This window comes from Hypomesus nipponensis, chromosome 2, assembly GCF_054491055.1.
Source record: "Hypomesus nipponensis isolate SF chromosome 2, ASM5449105v1, whole genome shotgun sequence".
In the NCBI taxonomy this organism is placed as follows: Eukaryota; Metazoa; Chordata; class Actinopteri; order Osmeriformes; family Osmeridae; genus Hypomesus; species Hypomesus nipponensis.
In genome coordinates, this window is record NC_140362.1 from 14,564,342 (window position 1) to 14,585,000 (window position 20,659).

General features: G+C 44.7%; 1 protein-coding gene across 1 annotated transcript in view; it reads left to right on the forward strand.

Annotated features, from left to right (window-relative positions):
* Positions 1-20,659, forward strand: part of zfpm2a (zinc finger protein, FOG family member 2a) — a 107,329-nt gene that overhangs the window by 40,894 nt on the left and 45,776 nt on the right. Inside the window, exon 4 of the mRNA XM_084707974.1 lies at positions 9,724-9,842. Coding sequence (XP_084564100.1) covers positions 9,724-9,842 — 119 coding nt within the window. The remainder of the gene's footprint in view (positions 1-9,723; positions 9,843-20,659) is intronic.

Below are 20,659 nucleotides of genomic sequence, written 5' to 3' on the forward strand. Positions count from 1 at the left end.
CGCTCGTCAGTCAAATTGCGAAGTCTCTTTTTTTCCCCCCTTTCCTTATAATCAAGGAAAATTGGACAAACATCATGGTGAGTCTCCAAAGGATGTTTTATCTCAGTGTTCCAGAGGTTTCTATTCAAAGTCTCCTCAGAAGTCTCACAAAGCGGATGCGACTCTGTTAGATTGGAGCTACTGATGAAAGTTGCGATTGGATTCAGGATTTGAAATCCTGATCAAAACTTTGCATTGATCAGTCGCTAGTCATTCTGCAGTCACAAAGACATTCTATGGGAAGTGCTTGTACGTCACTTTCACCTGGGTTTGATATTGAATCTGGAGCACACACACCAACACACACTACACAGTATTAAAAAGAAAAAGAACGTGTGATCATGGTGATGAAATATGCAACAAGAGATTAGCCAAATCACTGTGGCCCTATGCTGCAGTGGCTTGATGCAAATTCAGTTGCTGATCCACTATACTAAGAGGCTTTATGATAAAACTTCATGGTTGTTAGTTATATAATCTAAAATAGGACTAAAAGCAATCACAGTTCTCATCACTGGAGGAAGAGATTGTACCACACTGTATTTAATTTGACAATCTTCTTCGATATGTGGGCCTCGACACTGTTTGCAAGAACGTCTTTAATAAGACGCTCACTTCCGACTGTTTTGTCCGCATTCCAATTGAATCCATGTTTTATATCATGTCCACTCGAATTACCCACAATGGAGGCTCCTTTGTAAGGTCCTTCCTCACTGTTACAAGCTTACAGAATCCTTATGAAAACGAGAGCTGTGTTGCTAAATATGTGGATGATTTGGCGCCCAGTTGGTGGTTTTGCCCTTGGGGAATGGCTTCCCAAAGCTGCTTTCTTTAAACTCTCCCTGCAGGTTTGCTCAGCGAAGCTGTGAGCAGCACTCTGCTGTTTCTAAGGAGTATCTTTGTAATTGGTTGAATGGGTGATGTGTGTATTTTACATTAACATTTGCATTCATGGAAGTTGTTTTGGAAGATGGTGATTCTGAGCAAACGGGGAAGAGCCAGCGAGGTGAGACTTTGCCACACATTTCATTCCACTTCCTATTTTCCTAGTTTTCTTCTTTTTTTTTTGTGGAGGTAAGACATGAATTTGAGAGGACTTCTCTGCACTCCTCATCTCCACTTGAGAGAGATGAGGACTGCAGTCAGGCAACCTTCACAGACCTTCGGCCTCCATTCAGTTACAAAACAGCGCACCTTCAAGTGGGTGACATGTTGGGTGTGGGGTACATCCAACCCCACACACACACAAACACACACGCTTCCTCTTAGCTGAAGGTATTGATATCAGAGCGATGGCCAGCTTGTGCTGTCCTCTCTTGGGATGAACAGCTGTGCCCAGCTTGCCCAACCCCCCCGGTCACGCCAATTCAAGCTTGTTTTGAAATGGAGGTGAGGGGGTGGGGACCGGTTGTCAACTGAATTAAAATACCAAATAATAGTAATAATAATGATAATAAAAAGTTAATAAAAAACGGCATGTTCCTCCCTGATTGTGTGAGTGTTGTGGTATTCAATTATGCAATTTTCATTGGCATATTAATCATCTTTTCAACAAACAAGCCGCCCTTAATTAAAGCAAAGCATGGATAAAGACGTGTTGCCGGATCATCACTCCGTTTATCACCGCGCACAGACCCGCAGTTAAGTAAATTCAGACTGTGAGATGAATTTCAATGTTCTCCTCACTGTTTCCTGTGTGTGTGTGTATTTGTGCACCTGCATGTCTGTGTGCATGCGTGCGTGCGTGCGTGTGTGTGCTTGTGTATGGAGGAGGAGTCAGTGACGTTCCAGTGTCAGTGAGAAGGGGATGTCTGAATAAGGGAGTTGTAACTCATTTACAACAGAACCACCAGAGCTTGGAGTCAAAGGGGGGGGGGGGGTATTTGGGTTTACTGTAACAGAGTTATCTGGCAACCCTTGGGTATTCTAGGATTGTGAATGTGAGCATAGACCTGATAAACTGCCATTTGACTTAGATGTTTGCTTGAATTCTGCATTGTTAGAGTGATTTGCGTTTACAGTTTTATTTTAAATATATATATATATATATATATATATATATATATATATATATATATATATATATATATATATATATATATGATATATTTCACCCTGTTGCTTAAAAAAAAAAAAAACTATCCTTTTTTGTTACGATTTTAAGATGGATGATATATGTAAGATTTATTTATAGTTCTAATTACAGTAACTTGTAGAGAGGAGCGGCACCATGACAAGAGAAGCAACGTAACATCCTAATCTGTCTGTCAGTGAGTCAGCCTCCTCTGCTCCTGTGTGTTTTTGTGTTGTTTTCTGTGTGTCTCTGAAGGGCTGTACTAGCAAGGTGTGTGTGTGTGTGTTTTGATGCATCTCTGTGTGTGTTTGTTGTGTGTATGTGTGTGTGGCTGCCTGTGTGACCCATGGGTAGGCTGAGAATGGAGATTATTCAGGATCTGGAGGCAGATATGGCTTCTCTAATCATAGCTCAGTGCCGGGGCTGCCATTCAAAGGCTGACTATGCGGGGTAAGAACCTGTGCTGATGGGAGCAGCCAGACAGACATGGAAGCACTTGAGTTCCGTCTGGAGAAAAGAACTGGAGGCGTCTGCAGACATGTCGCCCGTCCCGGCCCTTTATTATGGAGCAACTTTATCAGTGCCAGCCGCTCACCCACTTGCTAAACTGGAGGGCCTGGTCGCCTCTTAACTTAAACATAAGATCTTTGTGGTTTGAAGCACTCGGCTGCACCGGGACCAGTGAGAATGTGAAAGGCAAACACGGCTCCGGTGTCGGGCGCTTGTTGCCCATCACAAAATCACACCACATGGAAAACTGTGTTTTCTGCTGCGTTCGCTCGAATGTAAATGCACTCAAACAGACTGCTACGCTGGAGAGAGATCCCCTCTCAAGGAAGGAGAAAGAGAGATGGTGGGAGCGAGTGATCGAGAGAGCGAGAGAGAGAGAGAGAGAGAGAGAGAGAGAGAGAGAGAGAGAGAGAGAGAGAGGGAGAGAGAGAGAGAGATGATGGAGAGAGAAAGAGAGAGAGAAAAAGAGACGGAAGATGGAGTGAAAAGAAGATGGAGAGAGAGAGAGAGAGAGGGAGAAAAGTCAAAAACCTCCCCATAACAATGCCAGAGAAAAATCAGAACATTTTCCGCCGAAAGATGGGCCATTTCCAAATCCTTGTGCCCTATCAGACAAATTAAAGTAAATCAAGCATGAAATGAAGCAGAAGAGCCTGGAGATAAGGCTCCTTTAAGTCGTTTACAGATTAGGATAGAGAGAGAGAGGTGCATCTGGTCTCTGGCTGCCAAGGAGGCTAGTTTCTCATTTCACAATAGCAGCCTGTGTATAGGATTACTCTGCCCTGTCACTGACATGAAGAGCAGTAAGGGGAAAGCCGTCCACAAAATGTCTCCAAATGTGTCCCTTCAAAAAATGTCCCCTGAGCAAACTTTACGTCCCCGTCTCACTCCCAGACTGATGATGCTTTGTGGATGTGTCTGGAGGTGATTTAGATGTTGTATTTGTGTGGCACACGTGAATACAAAAAAAATGCAGTTCTCGCCATCCTCATTGGATTTAGTATTCAAATGAATGCAGGATTGGCTGATCTGTGTCACATGATTGTGGCTGTCACTTCCTGTCACTGTTCTGAGTCTGCCTGAGTTTAGGTTAGAGATGGTTAGACTAACTGAATCTGAGTCACAGTAATGCAAAAGATAGACCCAAAATACACCATTTACAAAAAATAACTTAAGACATGTTTACTGTTTGTTGAGAAGATGTTTTACAGATTATTTTACAAATCGAATTTTGAATTACAATAGTTTTTAAAAACTGATTTAAAACTATAAACTTTATACTCTCCATAAAAAAAAAAGAGAATGACTTCAAGATTAGGGTTGAGATATTTAGACTCACCAATTTTACACTTACAACCAAGCAGAGTTCTCCTCAACACTACCTCTCACCCTTTCTCCCAGCCACATATGTCCACACACACACACGCAGGCCGGGGTGCACGGCTCTTTGATGTTGCCCATAGTGGCTCGGAAGGTTTAGTTTCACTCCTCGCATGTATCCGTTCCCCTGGCGATGAGAGGTGGGCTTGGCTACAGCGGCGAGCCTCACCTGCTCCCGGACGAGCGCTGGCCTCATCACCACGGTAGCTGCACTCTCAAACCCCGACCTTGACCTTCCCAGCCCCAGTCTTAGGTTTAGCTGCTTTATCACACTATCTCCAGGCATTTAAAAATACTCCTGAAACTGGATGGTTTAACCCGCTTTTACGCTGTTCACATCAAAACTGGATGAAAAAAAAAGCTTAATCCATCTTATCTGTTGACTGTCAAACTGCTCCGGCTAAAACCTACTCACAAAAGACAACTAGGTCACAGGGGGAAAACAGAATTCCCGTTTACGGAAGTCTAGAATCTGGTAATAGACTTGGGAGGAGATTCAGGAACACTTTGAAATAGTCCCTCAGAGTAAAATAATTGCACTTTTAAAGACCCTAGGTAGCTAACACATATTCTGTTTTTATGTTTACAATCCTGACTTACTTTATGGTTAAGCACACTCCATTTGAAACTTTTGTGACAAAAAAACTGAAACATACTGGTTAAAAAGTGGAGCCAAATTGTTATTCATGGTAGTGTTGTGACAGTTTGGAAAATATTTGTGTTTTAACTCTACGTGTGACCATTATCAATAAACCTTTCATCAATTACTCAGTCCTTCTGACAGGACAAATAACAGTTATATCCTGTAGATGTCTCTCAAATTTCAAATACATTCAAACCAATGAAATCCTGTGAAGGATAGTGTTGTCCTCTAGATGGTATTGGAGATTTGTATATCTTTGTGGGAGGACAATCATTCTTTAAGTTTTTTCTTACTTCACTTTACATACCATCAGTAGACATGGCTGCACTTGTCCAAGATGGAAGCTTCTCTGATGCTTGTCAGTGTGCCTGCCTGCTAAACTTCAGCACGCCTTTGATCAAACCCAGCGTCTGACAGCCTGACTCTGTGATAGCGCACAAGCACAGTATTTGTGTCAATAATTCCTGTTTACAGTCACTCTCGCTGTTCCTGTGTACTGTTTGTCCAGCATCAATCATTAGCTTTCAACACCGCCAAGCAAATAAATCCGTACTGTTGGAAAAAAGCGACTGTAACTTCGCATGAAATCAAATAACTTTTATACAAAGAGTTGGATTTGTGGTGTGTTTTAGCCTGAGGGTCCCCCCAAGGCCCTCTGGACTAGAATGCCCAGGCTAGAAGCCCCCTAATCCCCTTCGGCCAGTTTGACTCCAACCCCCCCCCACCCCCCCCACCCCAGTTCTCCACTGTCTGAAAACAAGGATGAACCAGAGGGCAGCCCCCCCACACCCTCTTCTCAGCAGTGTGCATGTGGTTGCCTGGAAACTTGCTCTGCAGAAAGCGTCAACTTTCTCCCGCTGTTCAAAAGGGGGGTGGACAGGAGAGGGGAGGGGGAGGGGGGGGCGCCAGCAGAGGGCTCTCGTCTGGGAGAGGAGGAGAGAGGGAAAGGGGGAAAAGGTCCTTCAGTGTTTTAAAACAAGTGTCTTGCCCAGAGATAATAGTGTGGCGGTGGGTTATAAATGAGGCATTTTGTTCACTTGGGCCTGATAATGGCGGTTTGGGGGGAAGGGGAGGAAAGTTCATCGCTCTCTTATCAAGGCGCTGTGACATTTCTCCTTCAGCTGTAACATTTCATATCACATATCTCTTTTAAAGATGTAGCACCTTTTGTTGAACCGATACAGAACATTCCATTTCACCCCTATATGCCTCACTCTCACCATATATTAATATATGTCCCTTTTGGCGGCTTGTGTAACCTGCTCTTACCAGTAGCGAGGGGTTCAGCTCGGAGATTTATCTATGAATTGCCACACATGGGCTGTTGAACTCTGAACTACAATTACTTACAACAGTTGATCTATTTTGCTATGGTGCTCAGACTTGTTGGGGGGGGATCCACCACGGTTAAGATATCTTTGAATTAAAAACTACAGTTGTGCTGGTTATGTATGACAGTCTGTGTGGATCTACATCTACACGTTATTTCAAAAGTTAGATGAATCCTCAATAAACCTGTTCTTCTACAGAGGTCAGTGGATGATCTTTGACCATTAGCAGATTCTTTACATAAGAAAGAGAATACAAATCTAATTCCAGATGTATATTACACAGCCACATTTGCAATCAAATACATCTGCACATGCTGACAGATCATCACCATTCCAGAAATACACCAATCAGGGGTTGTTTATACATAGAAATGTGTAAATTATAATTATTACATTATTATTCATGACTTTTCATTTATGTTTCATCTGAAAACGGCAACCGTTTTATGGACTGCAAGCAGTGATTGTCAGCAGAAACCAATGGCCCTCCTTTAATTGTAACTGTAGGTAAGGCTGAGACAATGCTGTCATTGTTAATGTAACAGCTTTAAAAAAGGAGGGCGGGGTATCATTTGGGATGTGGTGCGGAGGGGTAAGGGGGCTCTGCTGGTGCCACCAACACTAACCATCTCTTCTTTAAATCACACCAAGATGGCTCCCGGCCAGAGAGAGGCGCTTGTTAGTATTCAGTCGTACGCCAGTGAAGGGAGAGATGAGTCCGCAGAGCCATAGAAACAAACAGATGCCAGCATGGAGCATCTTGGGTGCTATCTGAAGAGGATCTCTCCACACAAAGGGACATTCATTGGTCTGCCAAGTATCTGTGGAGAGCAGGAACAGACCCTAGAGTCTAGCGACAGATGATGATCTTATCGAGGGACGGGGGTGGGGTGGGGTGGGGTGGGCGAGGAGAGGGAAAGGAGGGTCTTTAGTCACATCATCAGGTCCCTCTTGCCAAGACTTTGGCATTTCAGTATGATGAGCGACGTTGAGAAGAACAGGGACTATGTTTGTTAATTACTCCTGCATCTCATTGTAACTTTCCTTTCTTAGAGAGATCCTGCTTATTACTTGGCTTTATAGGGTTAAATACCCAGTATTTCATTCTGTAATTGTGTGACTAAGACACCTTCATTGATTTATTATTTAGATCACGGAAGGGCAAAAGATTGATAGCGCTTACTGTCAGCTCCAGTAGAATGACTTTAAAATACTGATTAGTAATAATGACAGCTATATAGGATGACAATTAGGTCAGAGTGAATTTTAACATTAACTGATTTTGGTTTGCGTCATAATGTATCCATCTTCATCAAGTACATTAAATATACTTTTGTAAATGCCTGTGGAAACTTTAAAAAGCTTCGTTTTGAAGGCTTATTATTTTTCCGACGAGGTCTTCCACTGGTATCTGCAACAGATGTGGCGAGCCAGCTGGGAGCCAAGGTCCTCAGGCAACATTTGGTACAGGACACAAACAACTGGCACCCAAACCCCTTAGATCACAAACCTCCAGGAGTCATCCCCCCTCTCTACCCCCCTCTCCCTCACGCACATACATACCCCTGCTCAATCCACCCCCCCATCTCAAACTAACCCCGCTAAAAACAGGAGCGCAGATCTCCTCCGCTGGGGATGAGTCTAGCAGCGAGTCAAGCAGGGCTAAACAGGAACATGCATCCAAAGGCTGCCTGTCTTATCAGAGGACAAACAGAATGCATCAAGCGGTGGCTGTGGCTCTCAGTGAGCTCTCCTCTGATGACGACCAGCTGTGCTCCAATGTTTAATTATTTCCCCCTAATGAGCTTAGCCACCTTCCCTTACACCGGCAGGGACGCCGTGTGCTGCAGACGATATGGGAAGGAGGGGTGGGGATGGGGGTGGGGGTGGGGGGGGGGGGGAACTCACTCAGTTCCTCAAAAGAGTAAAGTTTAGACTGTCTGCCTGTTGTCCGTCTGACTGATTTAGCATTTGCACACAAAAAAAGATGACATGAAGTCATTCCATTTACGTGACATTCAGATACCCAATGTGTAGCTGCACATCTAAAATAAATATGTTTTGTGCCAACCCCATAAAGGCCCAAACAAGTTAAAAGAAGTGAAGTCAGACTGCCCTTGTCAGTGTGACCTGTGCTGCTACAACAGTGATCAGCCGTGATTAGGCCAGGATCACCCAGGTTGGTATTTAGGTAACAGAGATGTAGCCAATCACCTCGCTCTGTTTATGCATGAGGAGAACTACATACAAGCATTTCCATACCCGCCGATTGACACAATGGCGTGCAGCAGATACAAGGCTGATATCTGCAGAGTGGAGCTGAATAGCTTGTTATATCAGAGGAGCTTTGTAAAGTTCAGTCATCATCGTTTCTTTCCATTCGACATGCCCCCAGGGCCTTTTCATAACCCCTCTGCCTGCACAGGTTGAAGGCAACAGCAGACGTACAGTGTGTTTACCCATGTGCAGCTTTGCTGAACACTGTGTGCTGAACAGAAACACAGTGCATATGAATGACTGTATTCCCGTTTCAAAGGACCACACCACTGAAATCCTTTACATCAATCCACCATGTATCTCATGAACAAATCTTATTAGTATTTACTGGTACTTTTGCTCCCCCCAAAAAACGTTGATTACAAATTATTTGAAAATGACATGTAAATGAGCTCTAAATGTCATGATCCAAATTGTGCGAGGGTTAAAGTAAGGCTAGAGTTAAGTTAGGGTCACAAAACTAACAGAAAGAAGATTCAGCAGAGCAGCCTAAAAGGATGATGAGTTATTGTGGGTGAAGGAGTCCTGGTGGTTTGGCATGGTTGGAGAGTGTGTTCCCACTGAAGATAGAGCAGATTGCACTTGAGGTCCGAGGGTTTAGAATCCTCCAGAGCCTGAGATCCTTCTTGAACCAGGCCACTCAGTGTTGTCAAGGCGACCGGCCGGAAATGTGCACTTGAAGAGCTGTCTGACCCCCCCATCCCCCTCGCCTACCCCCGTCCTCCAACCACCGAACCACGGCCAACCAGCGGTCTGTTATCAACTATTTGGTTAATCACTGTCCCAAAAAGTACACTGAATCTAAGAGATAAGATAGTAAGGGGTGTTTGCTGGGGACGGTTGGAGGGTGTAGCTGTGCTAACAGGGGTATCCGGTTACACAGCTAATTAACTGGTCTGCACAACACTAACAAGGAGAGGGGTGTGTGTGTGTGTGTGTGTGTGGGAGGGGGGGGGGGGGGGGGCGCGGCGGTCTTCCTGGAACAACAGAAATAGTCCTGCTTCTGCCAGCCATAAGGCCTGCAATGCTTCCATCTGATTATCACAACACCAGACACCTCTCAGGGAAGGTTAGCATGCGGAGGTCCTGGAGAACCGCTTTAAACAGATAACGGATGACTAATGTGCGTATTCCTTATAATATTTCAGACCTAACTTGTCCTGTATTATTTGACAGATTCACAATAGCCCCAGTGACTGCAAATCTATATCCAAGATGTGTGAATGTAACTACAGGGGATTTAACCAGAGTTTTCCAATTGTGTATCCAGTCCAACGGTTTAGCATTAGACCAAAAGGACATGCATACAACAGGAAAGTTTGTCAAGTCTCATCTTGGCTTACCTCATCCTATTCATTGTCTTAAATGGCCTGCTCTGAATGAACTGATTTTAAATCATTGCATGACTCATCAGTTACCGGAAATAAAACGAACAAAATGGCTGACTTTGAGGATGTTGTGTGTCTCAGGAGAGCTGGACGCATTCCTGAAGGATGGAGAGCGACGCATCCACAGCCGGCAGCAGCTCCCTGTCGGAACCACGTGGGGGCCGTTTGACGGGAAGATCGAGATGAGTCCTGATGGCATGGTAGGTTCTGTTTGGGTCTTTTTGAATGCAGTCTTTGGATCTGTCTGCCTTTTTGCACAACTGATTCCTTTTACTGAGCTAACATCACAAATATAATCTCTGCCCACATTCAACAAACTTGTTTGAATTCACAGTAAGATCATTTTCAGCTTGGGATCGAAGTTTGGAGTTTTTTGGAAAGTTAGTACTGTGGATCTTACTTTGAGTCTCAGACAAGATTACTTGAAAGTTTAGAGGTTGCAGCACATTCTAATATAAGGCAACATGTCCCTCATGACAGTCTTGTGGACCTATAAACCTTGACTGGCTGACTGACAAACAGGGCCCAACAGCAGGGCTTTGAAATGCATCCAATTTTACATTTAAATCCGCTAAAACCCTCTTTTTTCATTTTTTTTCAACATAACATTTTAATTGGTGGATTTTGAATTTTGTCCAGAACCAAAATAAAAGGAATTACCATTACTATTTGATGCTGTTTTAAACCCAAATGTACAGTTGTCAGCTAGCTAGCCTCTCCTTCCCAGCAATCCTCGTTTAGTTCCTTTTCGCAGCTGAAGCTGTGTTGACCTGGTGCTCTGGTGACGAGAGGAGTCCTCTAGGGGTTGGCATTTCATTTTGCATTTGGATTAATTAAGAAATTCTTATTAAAAATTGTAACCAATCTCACAGTCATCCTGTTAAGAAACATACGGAAAAGTCCACCAGGATTTTGGACTCGGAGGCCCCGTTCTGCCGGATTTCTTTAACTTATAACTTTATTAAATCATTCTCTGAACAGTTTTTGACTGTTTTCTAAGCTCCCCTTGTGGTTTTGAAGTCATCAATGGCTTTAAATAACTTGCTCCGTCTCACAGCCATGAAATATGGAGTCCTTCTCCCGTCAAAGCCAGTTATCCTTGGCAGAGAAAGTGATTCCAAGCAGTAACACCTCAAGTCTACTATGCGGTGTGTGACATACAAATACAACTTTCTGCCATCCCTGATTGACTTTAAAAGACAGATAGTAAAGGCAATGTCCACCTAACCCTCAGAAGAAACACTTTCTTGCGTAGTTTCAGTTGTGCACTGTTAATATGTTTTCCTTTAACAACCTTGTTGGAAAGTTAAGTTCAGCTGACTAACCACTAAACTAACTAGGTTCTCAACTGATCGCACATGCTCAATAAGCTCCTGGCAAGTGTTGGCAGTGCTTAACTAACAGCCCCTCGGTGGATTCCAATCCTCCCTTACAGATCCTCCTATCTCTGGTTTGTAGGAAGCCAGGTGCTGGTCTTCACCTGTAATGGTCTGTGGAGGGGGGTGGGGGGGTGGGGGGGAATGGAGAATATGCCAAGTCTACTGCAATTAAAGGGAAAGGAAAAGCTCTGGCATATTGCCTTTAAGGATCTTGTGTGTGTCTATTCTCAGGGGTGTACTTTCAATGCTTCAGCGCTTGCCCTGCTCTCTCTTAAGTCTCCTCTCTCAAATGGGGTACTGCCTGTTAGCCGCTTCCCACAATACCTCATTAAAGCCTGGGTCAGCTTGACTGGCATATTTTTGTATTATTGAGGTATCTTGAAGGGTTTTAATATGAATGTATTTCACGTTCGACAGGCGCTGAGCCAGAGAGCTAGCATCTATCAATGTCTCTGGTTTCAACAAGGGAGACCATGTCTTTGTTTTAGAAAACTATTTTTATATGATGCCTTTGGTGATTTAGCAATTCCTTTGTATGATACAGGCCCATTGGCAAGATCTCTAACTAGGTATCCTATCTGAGTTGTTTCTAGTGGGAGCGGATGGGGATTTTTCTGCTTGTTTCCACCCATGTATGTTTAATGATAAAAACAAGCTGGGGTGTCTCACCTGGAGATAGAGCTCCTGAAGATGTAAAAGACTGAGTGCTTTGAGGGGGGAAGACGCCCAAAAAGTTTATCTTAAAGAAAACCGTCACTTTTTATAGTTCATTAATTCTTAAGTGTGACGCGAAACGGAGATAAAACAGGGAGTTGAGAGGGCAGTGAAGTAGAGAACGCTAGGCTAAGGCTAGACTTGGTGCATGTCAGGTCAGGGAGTATCCCTAAAGAAGGCCAGCAGGCGGTATGAAGTATTTCAGGTAGAAATAAACCCCGATTTCTTCACGGGTCTCTAGCTCACCCAAGAGGCGCTCTCCATCATTCTTATGAAGTATCACCTCCAGAGACTATTAAATCTCTCTTTTCCTGTCAGATTTGGAAGCGATTGAGGGGAATGAAGCACCCCGTGGCAGCCAGGTGTAGTGTGTAGTGTTCTTGCCACCTCCCGTCACCTGTCTAATACTCGCTGCAGACCTGCCTGCGTGATATCAATATGGCCTCCCTGAGAAAGAGAGTGTTTATTCTCAGACTGGAATGAGATCAAGGTTTCTTGTCTGCCTGCCGCATACATAAGTCTATCTCAAACTGTATGAAGAGCCATCCTTTGCTGTCCCTATTGATGAGCCATCTGAAAGCATTTTTTTTTTTATAAAAGTGAAAATAAATACATGCTGCCTGCAAGATTCACCAAGGTTCCTCAGCAGGAACAGCGCAACAAAAACTCATTTGTAACTCTCTTTTCTTGCGGTGCTCGGGAGTGAGAGTGTAGAGACGTGTGGGTGAGTGGTGTTGAGGCAGGCCCCCAGGGGGGAGCCAGGCTGGAGAGCTGGACAGCAGGCCCAGGAGGGCTTGTCTCTGAGGGTCTGCTCCTCCTGCTGCCGTGGGTCTCCGTGGCTGGGTCCATGATGGAGAGGAGACTGGGAGAAGAACAACGAGTGGAGCGTTACAGATGTCTAGGCTGCCTGAGACAGGGAGAGAGACAGAGGGGGGGGGGGGGGGGGGGGGAAGAGAGAGAAAAGCGACTTGGTGAGATAGAAAAAGCGAGAGAGCGGGAGAAAAAGTGAGGGGAGAAGAGAGAGATGCTGTGGAGGGAGAGAGGGGAGAAGAAAAAAATTGAGTGGGAAAGGCATGACAGGAAATCTGGGCATCTGCTGGACAGAGATAGGGTCACATCTCAAGCGTTTATCAAAGAGGAAAGCAGATTTCACAGCTGATGTGCTGAGCGTGGCGGGCCGCAGGGCACTGGGTGTGGGTGGGGAGTTACTGGACTGCAGTTACACTTAACGCACTGCTCTGTTCACACACTCCAGACCAGGCCAGACAAAAAGCAACACCCGTCGCAGATGAGGTACGAGTTACTTGTGTTTTAGAGCTAATGAGTTGAAAAGATAATATGGTGTGATGTTATTGATCTTCGTAAGCATATACTGAGTTCAGGAGTGCTGAATACAGGCTCACGGTCATGTTCCTCAAATGCTCTGGACCATAGAGATCTGAAGGACAGGCTAGGGACTAAAAACAACATCATGGCTGTGGGGGTGTGTACGCGGGTGTATGTGAGGAAAAGAGTGAATACGAGAAAGAGAGACAGAGAGGAGGTGGGCAGAGAACCACAGAGCGGTAAAGAGAGACCCATGCTGTGTGCCGTCGTCAGTACCCCGACTGTTCCACCCACACTTTCTCTCCTTCCTGACTGATGGAGCTGCCACAAAGTAGCGTCATCCCTCACCCCTCTCTCCCCCCTCCCCCCTCCCCCTCTCCTCCCCCGCCATTCCTCACTCGTCTCCCTGATCAATCAGACCATTAGAGTCCAATTACAGCCCGGCCCCAGCGCAGGTGAGCGACGAGCTTCTCAGCCCGCCACCGCCAGGCCGGCCCCGCGCACGCGGCCTCGCTCTCCAAATTAACGCAAATTAATAGTGACACTCAGACATAAATGTCTGCAATCGGGGCTAAATTGCCAGACTGGGTCAAAGCTATTGAGTAGCAGGTGTCTTGAACGTGGTAATTATGTGAGCTGGACTGGACCAGGGAGAGTGTGAGAGGCCCAGGGCTCGTCTGCAGAGCAGAACCTGCAAGCCTGGTGCCCATCTTGGGTATTAATAATTGATTTGGAGGCAAGCTATTAATGAGCCACAGATTACGTGGTTGTGTAGTAAACGTCCGTAGACGAGGACACTTTGGAGAGCTGTCTCCTGTTCTGTTTGAGGCTCAGCTGATTGTTAATAGAGTGCACAGTGTACTGCTACAGCTAGGATGAGATTCCCAGGGATTTGTGCTTTCGGCCAGGTCCTTACCTACCTCCTCTCGGACTCACAAGAATCCTAGCATTCCATGTGTGACAATTTACCATGGAAATCTAAAGCAAAGCCTGCTCATAGATAATCTGATGGGCTCTGAAGGTATTCTACAATCCAATGGATTGTGGTCCACTGTCTGTGCAGCAGGAAACAGGTGAAGTTCCATCGATATGAGTCTCCGTTTACATCACAGGGATGTGGAGTAAGGAGCTGACTTTGAAGAGTGATTATTTGTATTGTCAGGAAATTTTTCTTTGCACAATGACATCTACTCTTTCTTCCCATATGGTCTGTTGTATACAATAGTGTAGTCAGTCTGTTATGGTGTGTTTATATGCAGAGAGGATGTGGAGGCTAAGAAACAGCTGTCAGAAGAATCATTTCCTGTGAAGCACTAGCAAGACAAACACTGTGTCATGTTCAATTTATAATTTAGTATTGTTTTATATGTTAGCTACAGGAATATTGAATGTGCAAATTGGAAGCCACCTAAAAATTGTGGAGTCTGCCACAGTGAATTTTATCATCTTGGGTAATATATGTGTTCTTTTAGGAAGAACCTCTTGTGGTCTGTGAGCAGAGAGTGTTACCTAGTGGAGAGAACTGACAAGATACTGTCCTAATTTTTTTGCCTGAGAGAGAGAAAGGTAGAAGCTGTCAAAAACAGTTTTTTATTGAGTAATTCGGTACAAGGTTAGGAATATGGGGCCTGGGCACCAAAAAAAGCCCCACAAATTATTCAACCCATCACTCAAGCAATTTATCTCCTTCCTTTGCCCACCCTCTTTTCCCAATATGTTTATTGTTACCTACCCCTCCTAAACTTTAACAAGTGGTGGCAGGATTTTTCCGCGCGAAATTATATTTTTCTTCTTGTCACTGCTTCATTAATCAAGGGGAGGCATTCTGAAAAATGTTTTGTTTTGGAGGCTGCAATCTATTTTGTGTGTGTGTGTGTGTGTGTTGTTGTTAATCTGCGCCTGTGGCAGGTTTCCCCTCAGAAACGGAGCTCTAAGCAGCGGTATCGCGGGCCTATTGTTGTAGCCTCTGTCATAGCAAGGAGAGGCTGATGCAGGCCTGGGCTCGGCTGATAAGGGAAAGAGGATTCAACATGGCTGGAAAGGAGAATCAGTGGGACTTGAGAGTGGAGTACGGATGGGGCAAACGCTCTCGCACACACACACACACACACACACACACATACTGAAACGCACACAGGCTCTTGCACACTGTCACACATGAGTGTACACACACATGCACAAATCATCATCATCATCATCATCACGACACTGGCACATGCCCAGGCAATTATTTACAGTAACATCCAATTACATATGCAAGGAGACACCGCAGGATAGGACCAGTATGGGGCTGGCAAGGGGATTGCCACAGAAACGCCACACAAGCAAATAAACCTAAAAACAGAAGTTATATTTGTTTTATTTATATAAACATTTTGATTTAAAGGTGGACTATCCTTTTTAATCTCAAAGTTACACCCTGTTGTAAGAAGCATGAAAAGCCCAGCATTATCAGGACTAACAGGATTTACATTTCTGTGTTGGACACACAAATCATTTTGGCAGCAAGAATGTGGCTTCGTCTAATGAAATAATGGGCCCAAATTTTAGGCGGAGAACCAATTTGTGATTGCATGCATCAATTATTTCTTGGGCTTACACCAATATCAAGACCTTGTCTGATGGGTAATATGGTGATTATCTGGCTTACTTGCTGTCTTTTTGATGTCATCCATAAAGATACAGACAATATCAATAACGTGTGTGTGTGTGTGTGTGTGTGTGAAGGTCCATGCCATCACATTGATCAGGCTGGGAGGACTCTTGTTTCAATAATGTCTGTCTATTCTCTCAATTACGTGACCATATCTAGTCAGACGGAGATGTATCTATGTTAGGTGGGGTGGAGCTGGCATGGGTAAAGGGGGGGGGGGGTTTACGGGGGATAACTGTGTGGTTCCTTTCCTAAAGTTTCCTTCCTGTGGTTCCGTAGCTGGAACCCCTAAGGTACCCGTGGCGCACTGTGTGTGAGGTTCTCCAAGGTTCCGTCTCTGCGCTTACCTGGCCCCTGCTGTTTCCCTCTGTGGGATGGGAGATAATACATGGTTGACTTGATCTACAAGTGAACCTGACATTTCCCTGTCCTTACATCACAGCACAACTCCCTAACAGATATGGCAGGTGTGCCGATAAGCAGAGCAGAATACACTGACTGGCTTTGTGTTTGCTGCTGCTGCGACTGCTGAGTTTACTCAATCATGCCAAAGATACGGCAAAGGTAGCATTATACTAGTGTTAATAGTGTAATATGCTGGAGAATCACTGCTTCTTTGTTTTAGATGTATCTGATTAATAATTTGTGGGCTGTTATTTTTGCAATGATTGCAATAATGTGTAATAATGATATGATAACACCTAATAATAAACAGCTATAAATGTGTGTTTTCGATCATAAATTGGCATTCTCGTAGAAAGTAGTAAAAAGAATAGATGTCTTAATAAAGGAAAGGCTTTTATCTTCCTCGGTTTCCCCCAGACGAAGTCCTCCATGGTGAGAGAGGAAAGACAGGAGAGTACAGGGGAGGTCAGCCTTGTTTCAGTTTCCTGGAACGCTGCTCATGTCTCTTTAATAAGCTGTTCTCTCCTCAGCGCTGTCCTCCCAGCAGCAGAGCGCTTGTTACAGGGCCACAGCACTTCCAGCCTGGGTCAAACAGACCAATCAAATACAATTATTATCAAAGAAGATTTTTCTGAGATGTGTAATTCCCATCAGACTTTTTACATTCAAAAAAAAAAGCGCAATAGAATGTTTTGGCACCATCTGCGATAAGTGTTTGTGGAGAGCCTTATGAGTGCAAGGGGCCGAGCAGATCTAGGGGCCAGAGAGAGGGCGTTCTCTCCAGGGAATGTATTTGGTCCTGGGGGGCTGGTGCTCCTGCCTCTGGTGGTGGGGTTGGGGTGGCTGGGGGGGATGGGGGGGCGTGCCGGTGTTTCAGGCCCCCAGGGTGTCCGCTGTCAACCAGAGTCCCAGAAGAGACAGGATTACACATGTCTGAGGGATATAGTCTGGATTAAAACACACTTTCACCTCTGAGAGGTGCAGAGGCAGCATATGGTTTTCGTTTCAGTCCCTAATAAATTAAAGCTAGGCCTAATACTGGGAATAAACACCATGGGCTTATTTTATTTTTACCAGAGCAGTTCATGCCTTTTTCTGAGTGACCCACTATCGGCCCAAATCTGAAATGTTTATAAATGTCAGAGCATGTTTATACCTGATATAGACCTGCCGTTACGTTGATTACGTTGAGCTCAGATTCAGATAAACTGGTAACCAAGCAGTGTGATTTCACCCCTAGCAAAGTACTTGAAAGCAGTCAGAAAGCAGTTCTGTTGCTTCTGTAGTAGAGCTTGAGCTTCTATGATAGCAAACTAAAACCTTATTCACATCATGAACGGGTATGTTTTCTTTTTACTACAAATATGCAGTGTGCCATGCCAAATCAATGGAAATGACTGCATACCATGGAAATATTCAACGCAATCTCAGGAGGAGAAGAAGGGGGGGTAAGAAAGCGAGTGAGAGGAAGTTGAGTGGTGCCAGCTGCCTGACCATCTGTCACTGTCGTAGCCATACTTCAGATATGTTGAAACAACTTCCCTGAGAAGTGCTGAAGATAATCCTTGATTGTTTCCATATCCAGCTCCTAGGCAGGTAGCTCTGCACTCTAGAGTTTTTGCGGCGTCCGTTTTGTTTATGGTGTTTGGTAAGATGTTTTTGGTTCCGAGCAGGCAGGCCGTTTTCATCTAGATGATTCGAGGACCTCTGAAAGCATATGGCCGTTTTTTGTTGTTACTGTATCTTTGTTTCAAAAAAGTTCTTCCAAGTTGCATGTTTTGTTCCTAAGACTGTTTTCCGGTCTTAGAGCCAGCTACACTTTCTTCTTTCTGTTCACTGCCAGACAAGAAGGCCTCAGAATGTGTTTAGCCCCAGGGTCTTAGCCCCTGTCCCATTCCATACATTATTTAGAGTCTAGTGGCACGTCTTTCCTCTCACAGATCTGGCCTGCTTGGCTAGCTGGGCTGTGTTTCTCTCTTTCTTCTTGGCTGCTCTGGCTGGTGAGTGGAGAAATGCTCAGGCGGTAGCATGCTTCAGTTCCTCCAGAGCACTGAGGAGGACACCCACCCCACAGGGAGGCAAGTCCCTGCTGCCAGGCCCTGATAAGTCCCACCCCGTCCCAGCTTCAACCTCCATCTCCCAGACCGAGTCTCACACCCCAGTCGAAGCTCCAGTCCTCCAGCCTCTACCCCAGCTCCTGCCACAGCCCCAGCTCTAGCCTTAACCTCAGCTCCAGCCCCATTCCAGCCTCACCAAGTCTAGCCCCAGCCCCTCTTCCTGGTCTGCTTGGCTTCAGGCCCTCTAAAGCCCAGAGAGAAAGCCTTGTCAAATGACTCCAGATGGATGAGCAGCAGCAGCAGAGGGGGGGTGGAATGAAAGTATTCCATGAAAAATGGCGATTAGGTCTGCTATCGTGTCAGGGCTTGGAGATAAAGAAGCCTGATAGGCTGGGCAGGAAGAGAGGAGGCCTGGACAGTGTCCACCCCCCTCTTTGGTGGTCCAACACCACATTAGGTTGTGTGTATGAGGCTGTCAAAGCAGGAATATTATACTACAGGGTCGTCAGTAGACTAATTGGGTAACAAAGACCATTCCCAGCCCTGGAAACCCATCTCCTAACAGCCCGTGTGCTGAAGCTCTGATAAGGAAGTTCACGTCTAATGCATTTAGCAGAGGGGCAAGTTCACCGGCTTTATCTTATTTACTTACCTCGGTGTAAATATTGTCGGTCTTTAAAGTGGATTTATTAAGACCTCATTTCTCTGAAGTGCACATCAGGATCAAACTATCGAACGCTGCGTCATGTGATCACGATCAAAAAATATGCAAATGAGTGAAGCCTGCATCAGTTTCTTCATCGTTACTGTAGTTTAAGAGCAGACGTCATCTTTGTTTTCCCCGGCAATCGCTTTTTCTTTGTTACTGTTTTTGTGTGTTTAGATTTCGGTTCATGACACCTCGGGTTCTTACTAAAAAACGACGTTCCATTATGAATCCTTTCCTGTAACGTAATGCTAGAAACATGCTGGTGGAATGCATCCTCAAAGTACTGGCTTTGCGGAGCCGAAAGAAGAGTTCAAAAGAATGTATTAAAGTTCAATACCTAAAGGGTGGGCTGAGGTTTATCTTCAGGCAGAGCTTTATTCAAACATCTCGCCTCACATTGTCCTTATTTACTCCAAAGAGGAGGGGATATTGTTGACTTTTTATTGGTTGACAGACTATGGCTTTCTCCTTCCTCTTTGATGAAAGCCCTCCCATATGCTTGTGCTGAGTGTGTGTGTCTTGGCCACCTGTCCCATGGTCTGACCCCTAGGCTTTAGTAATACCCATACAGGTGAACATCGCTGGCTGCAGGCTTTCCTTTATGTCTTCACCGTCGCTCCAGGACTCAACCCAAACTCACATGCAGAAAGATCAAACATGTCGCTCCCAATTGAATTCAAATGGGAAATTCAAATGATTCAAACTGGAGGAACTGAGGCATGAGATGTTGCTGCTCTGACCGTAGCAGAGCACAAGAGAGACCTCCGTGTGTGTGTGTGTGTGTGTGTGTGTGTGTTTGTGTGTGTGTGTGTGTGTGTGCAATACCTCCCAGTCATTATTAAACAGTGAAACATGCATTACAAATTCGACTTTTCTCTTCTTCTGAACTTCAAATAGTGTACATAGTGATGCATAATATTACTCACCTGCAGCACACATGTAATAATGTTGGATCTCAAATGAAATGTTTGTGTCAGCTAAATAGGTTGGTGAACATCAGGACAGCTGTTAGAGGAGAGGAGAGGTGAGCTGGTCTGGAGGGCAGGCAGGTCTTACACTAAACTGGATGGCGTTGTAGTTGGAGCACCTCACGGTGCCTGGAGACCTGGTAGAGTAGCATGATTGGAACTACCTGGGTCCCTTTCCCTCTTCCTCTTTCCCTCTTTTTCATTCCCTTTTTTCGGTCTTTTTCCTCCCTCCGTCTGTCCTCTCTTCCTCCATGAATGGAAATGAGCATGGGCTGTAAATCGGACATATTTTTTTGAAATGTATATTATTATTTTAATTGTTTTAATCAGTGGTCATTTAAGGAAACCTTTTGTTAGGTAAGGTTCATGAGCAAGGCAGACAAGGAGCATTTAATAAATATTCCTAGTGTTCAATCGTTTTCAGTCTTTGGCTGAAAAAAACTGTAAAATATCAAAACAAATGATTATTCACAGTTTATGTCAATAATATACTATACCTTGCATATCTATGAACTTGTGTCAATTCCAATGGATTCAAGTAACCAATAGTCAGTGTGGGAACTTTGATGCTTAAAGCACAGTCAGCAGGATAAAAGGTCATTTAAATGAGAAAATATTTATTTACCCCCAGTGCTGCCATGATAGCGACCAAATAAAGGCACATGTGCACATTGATGGGCGTCCCTTTAAAGATTCCTGGAACAGCACTGACTCTCAATTTAATCGATTTAAAAAACGAAAAGTCAATTTAACAAAGTTGAAAAGAAAAAGATGGGGTCGGGGGGAGTGGGGGGAGCATTCTCTTG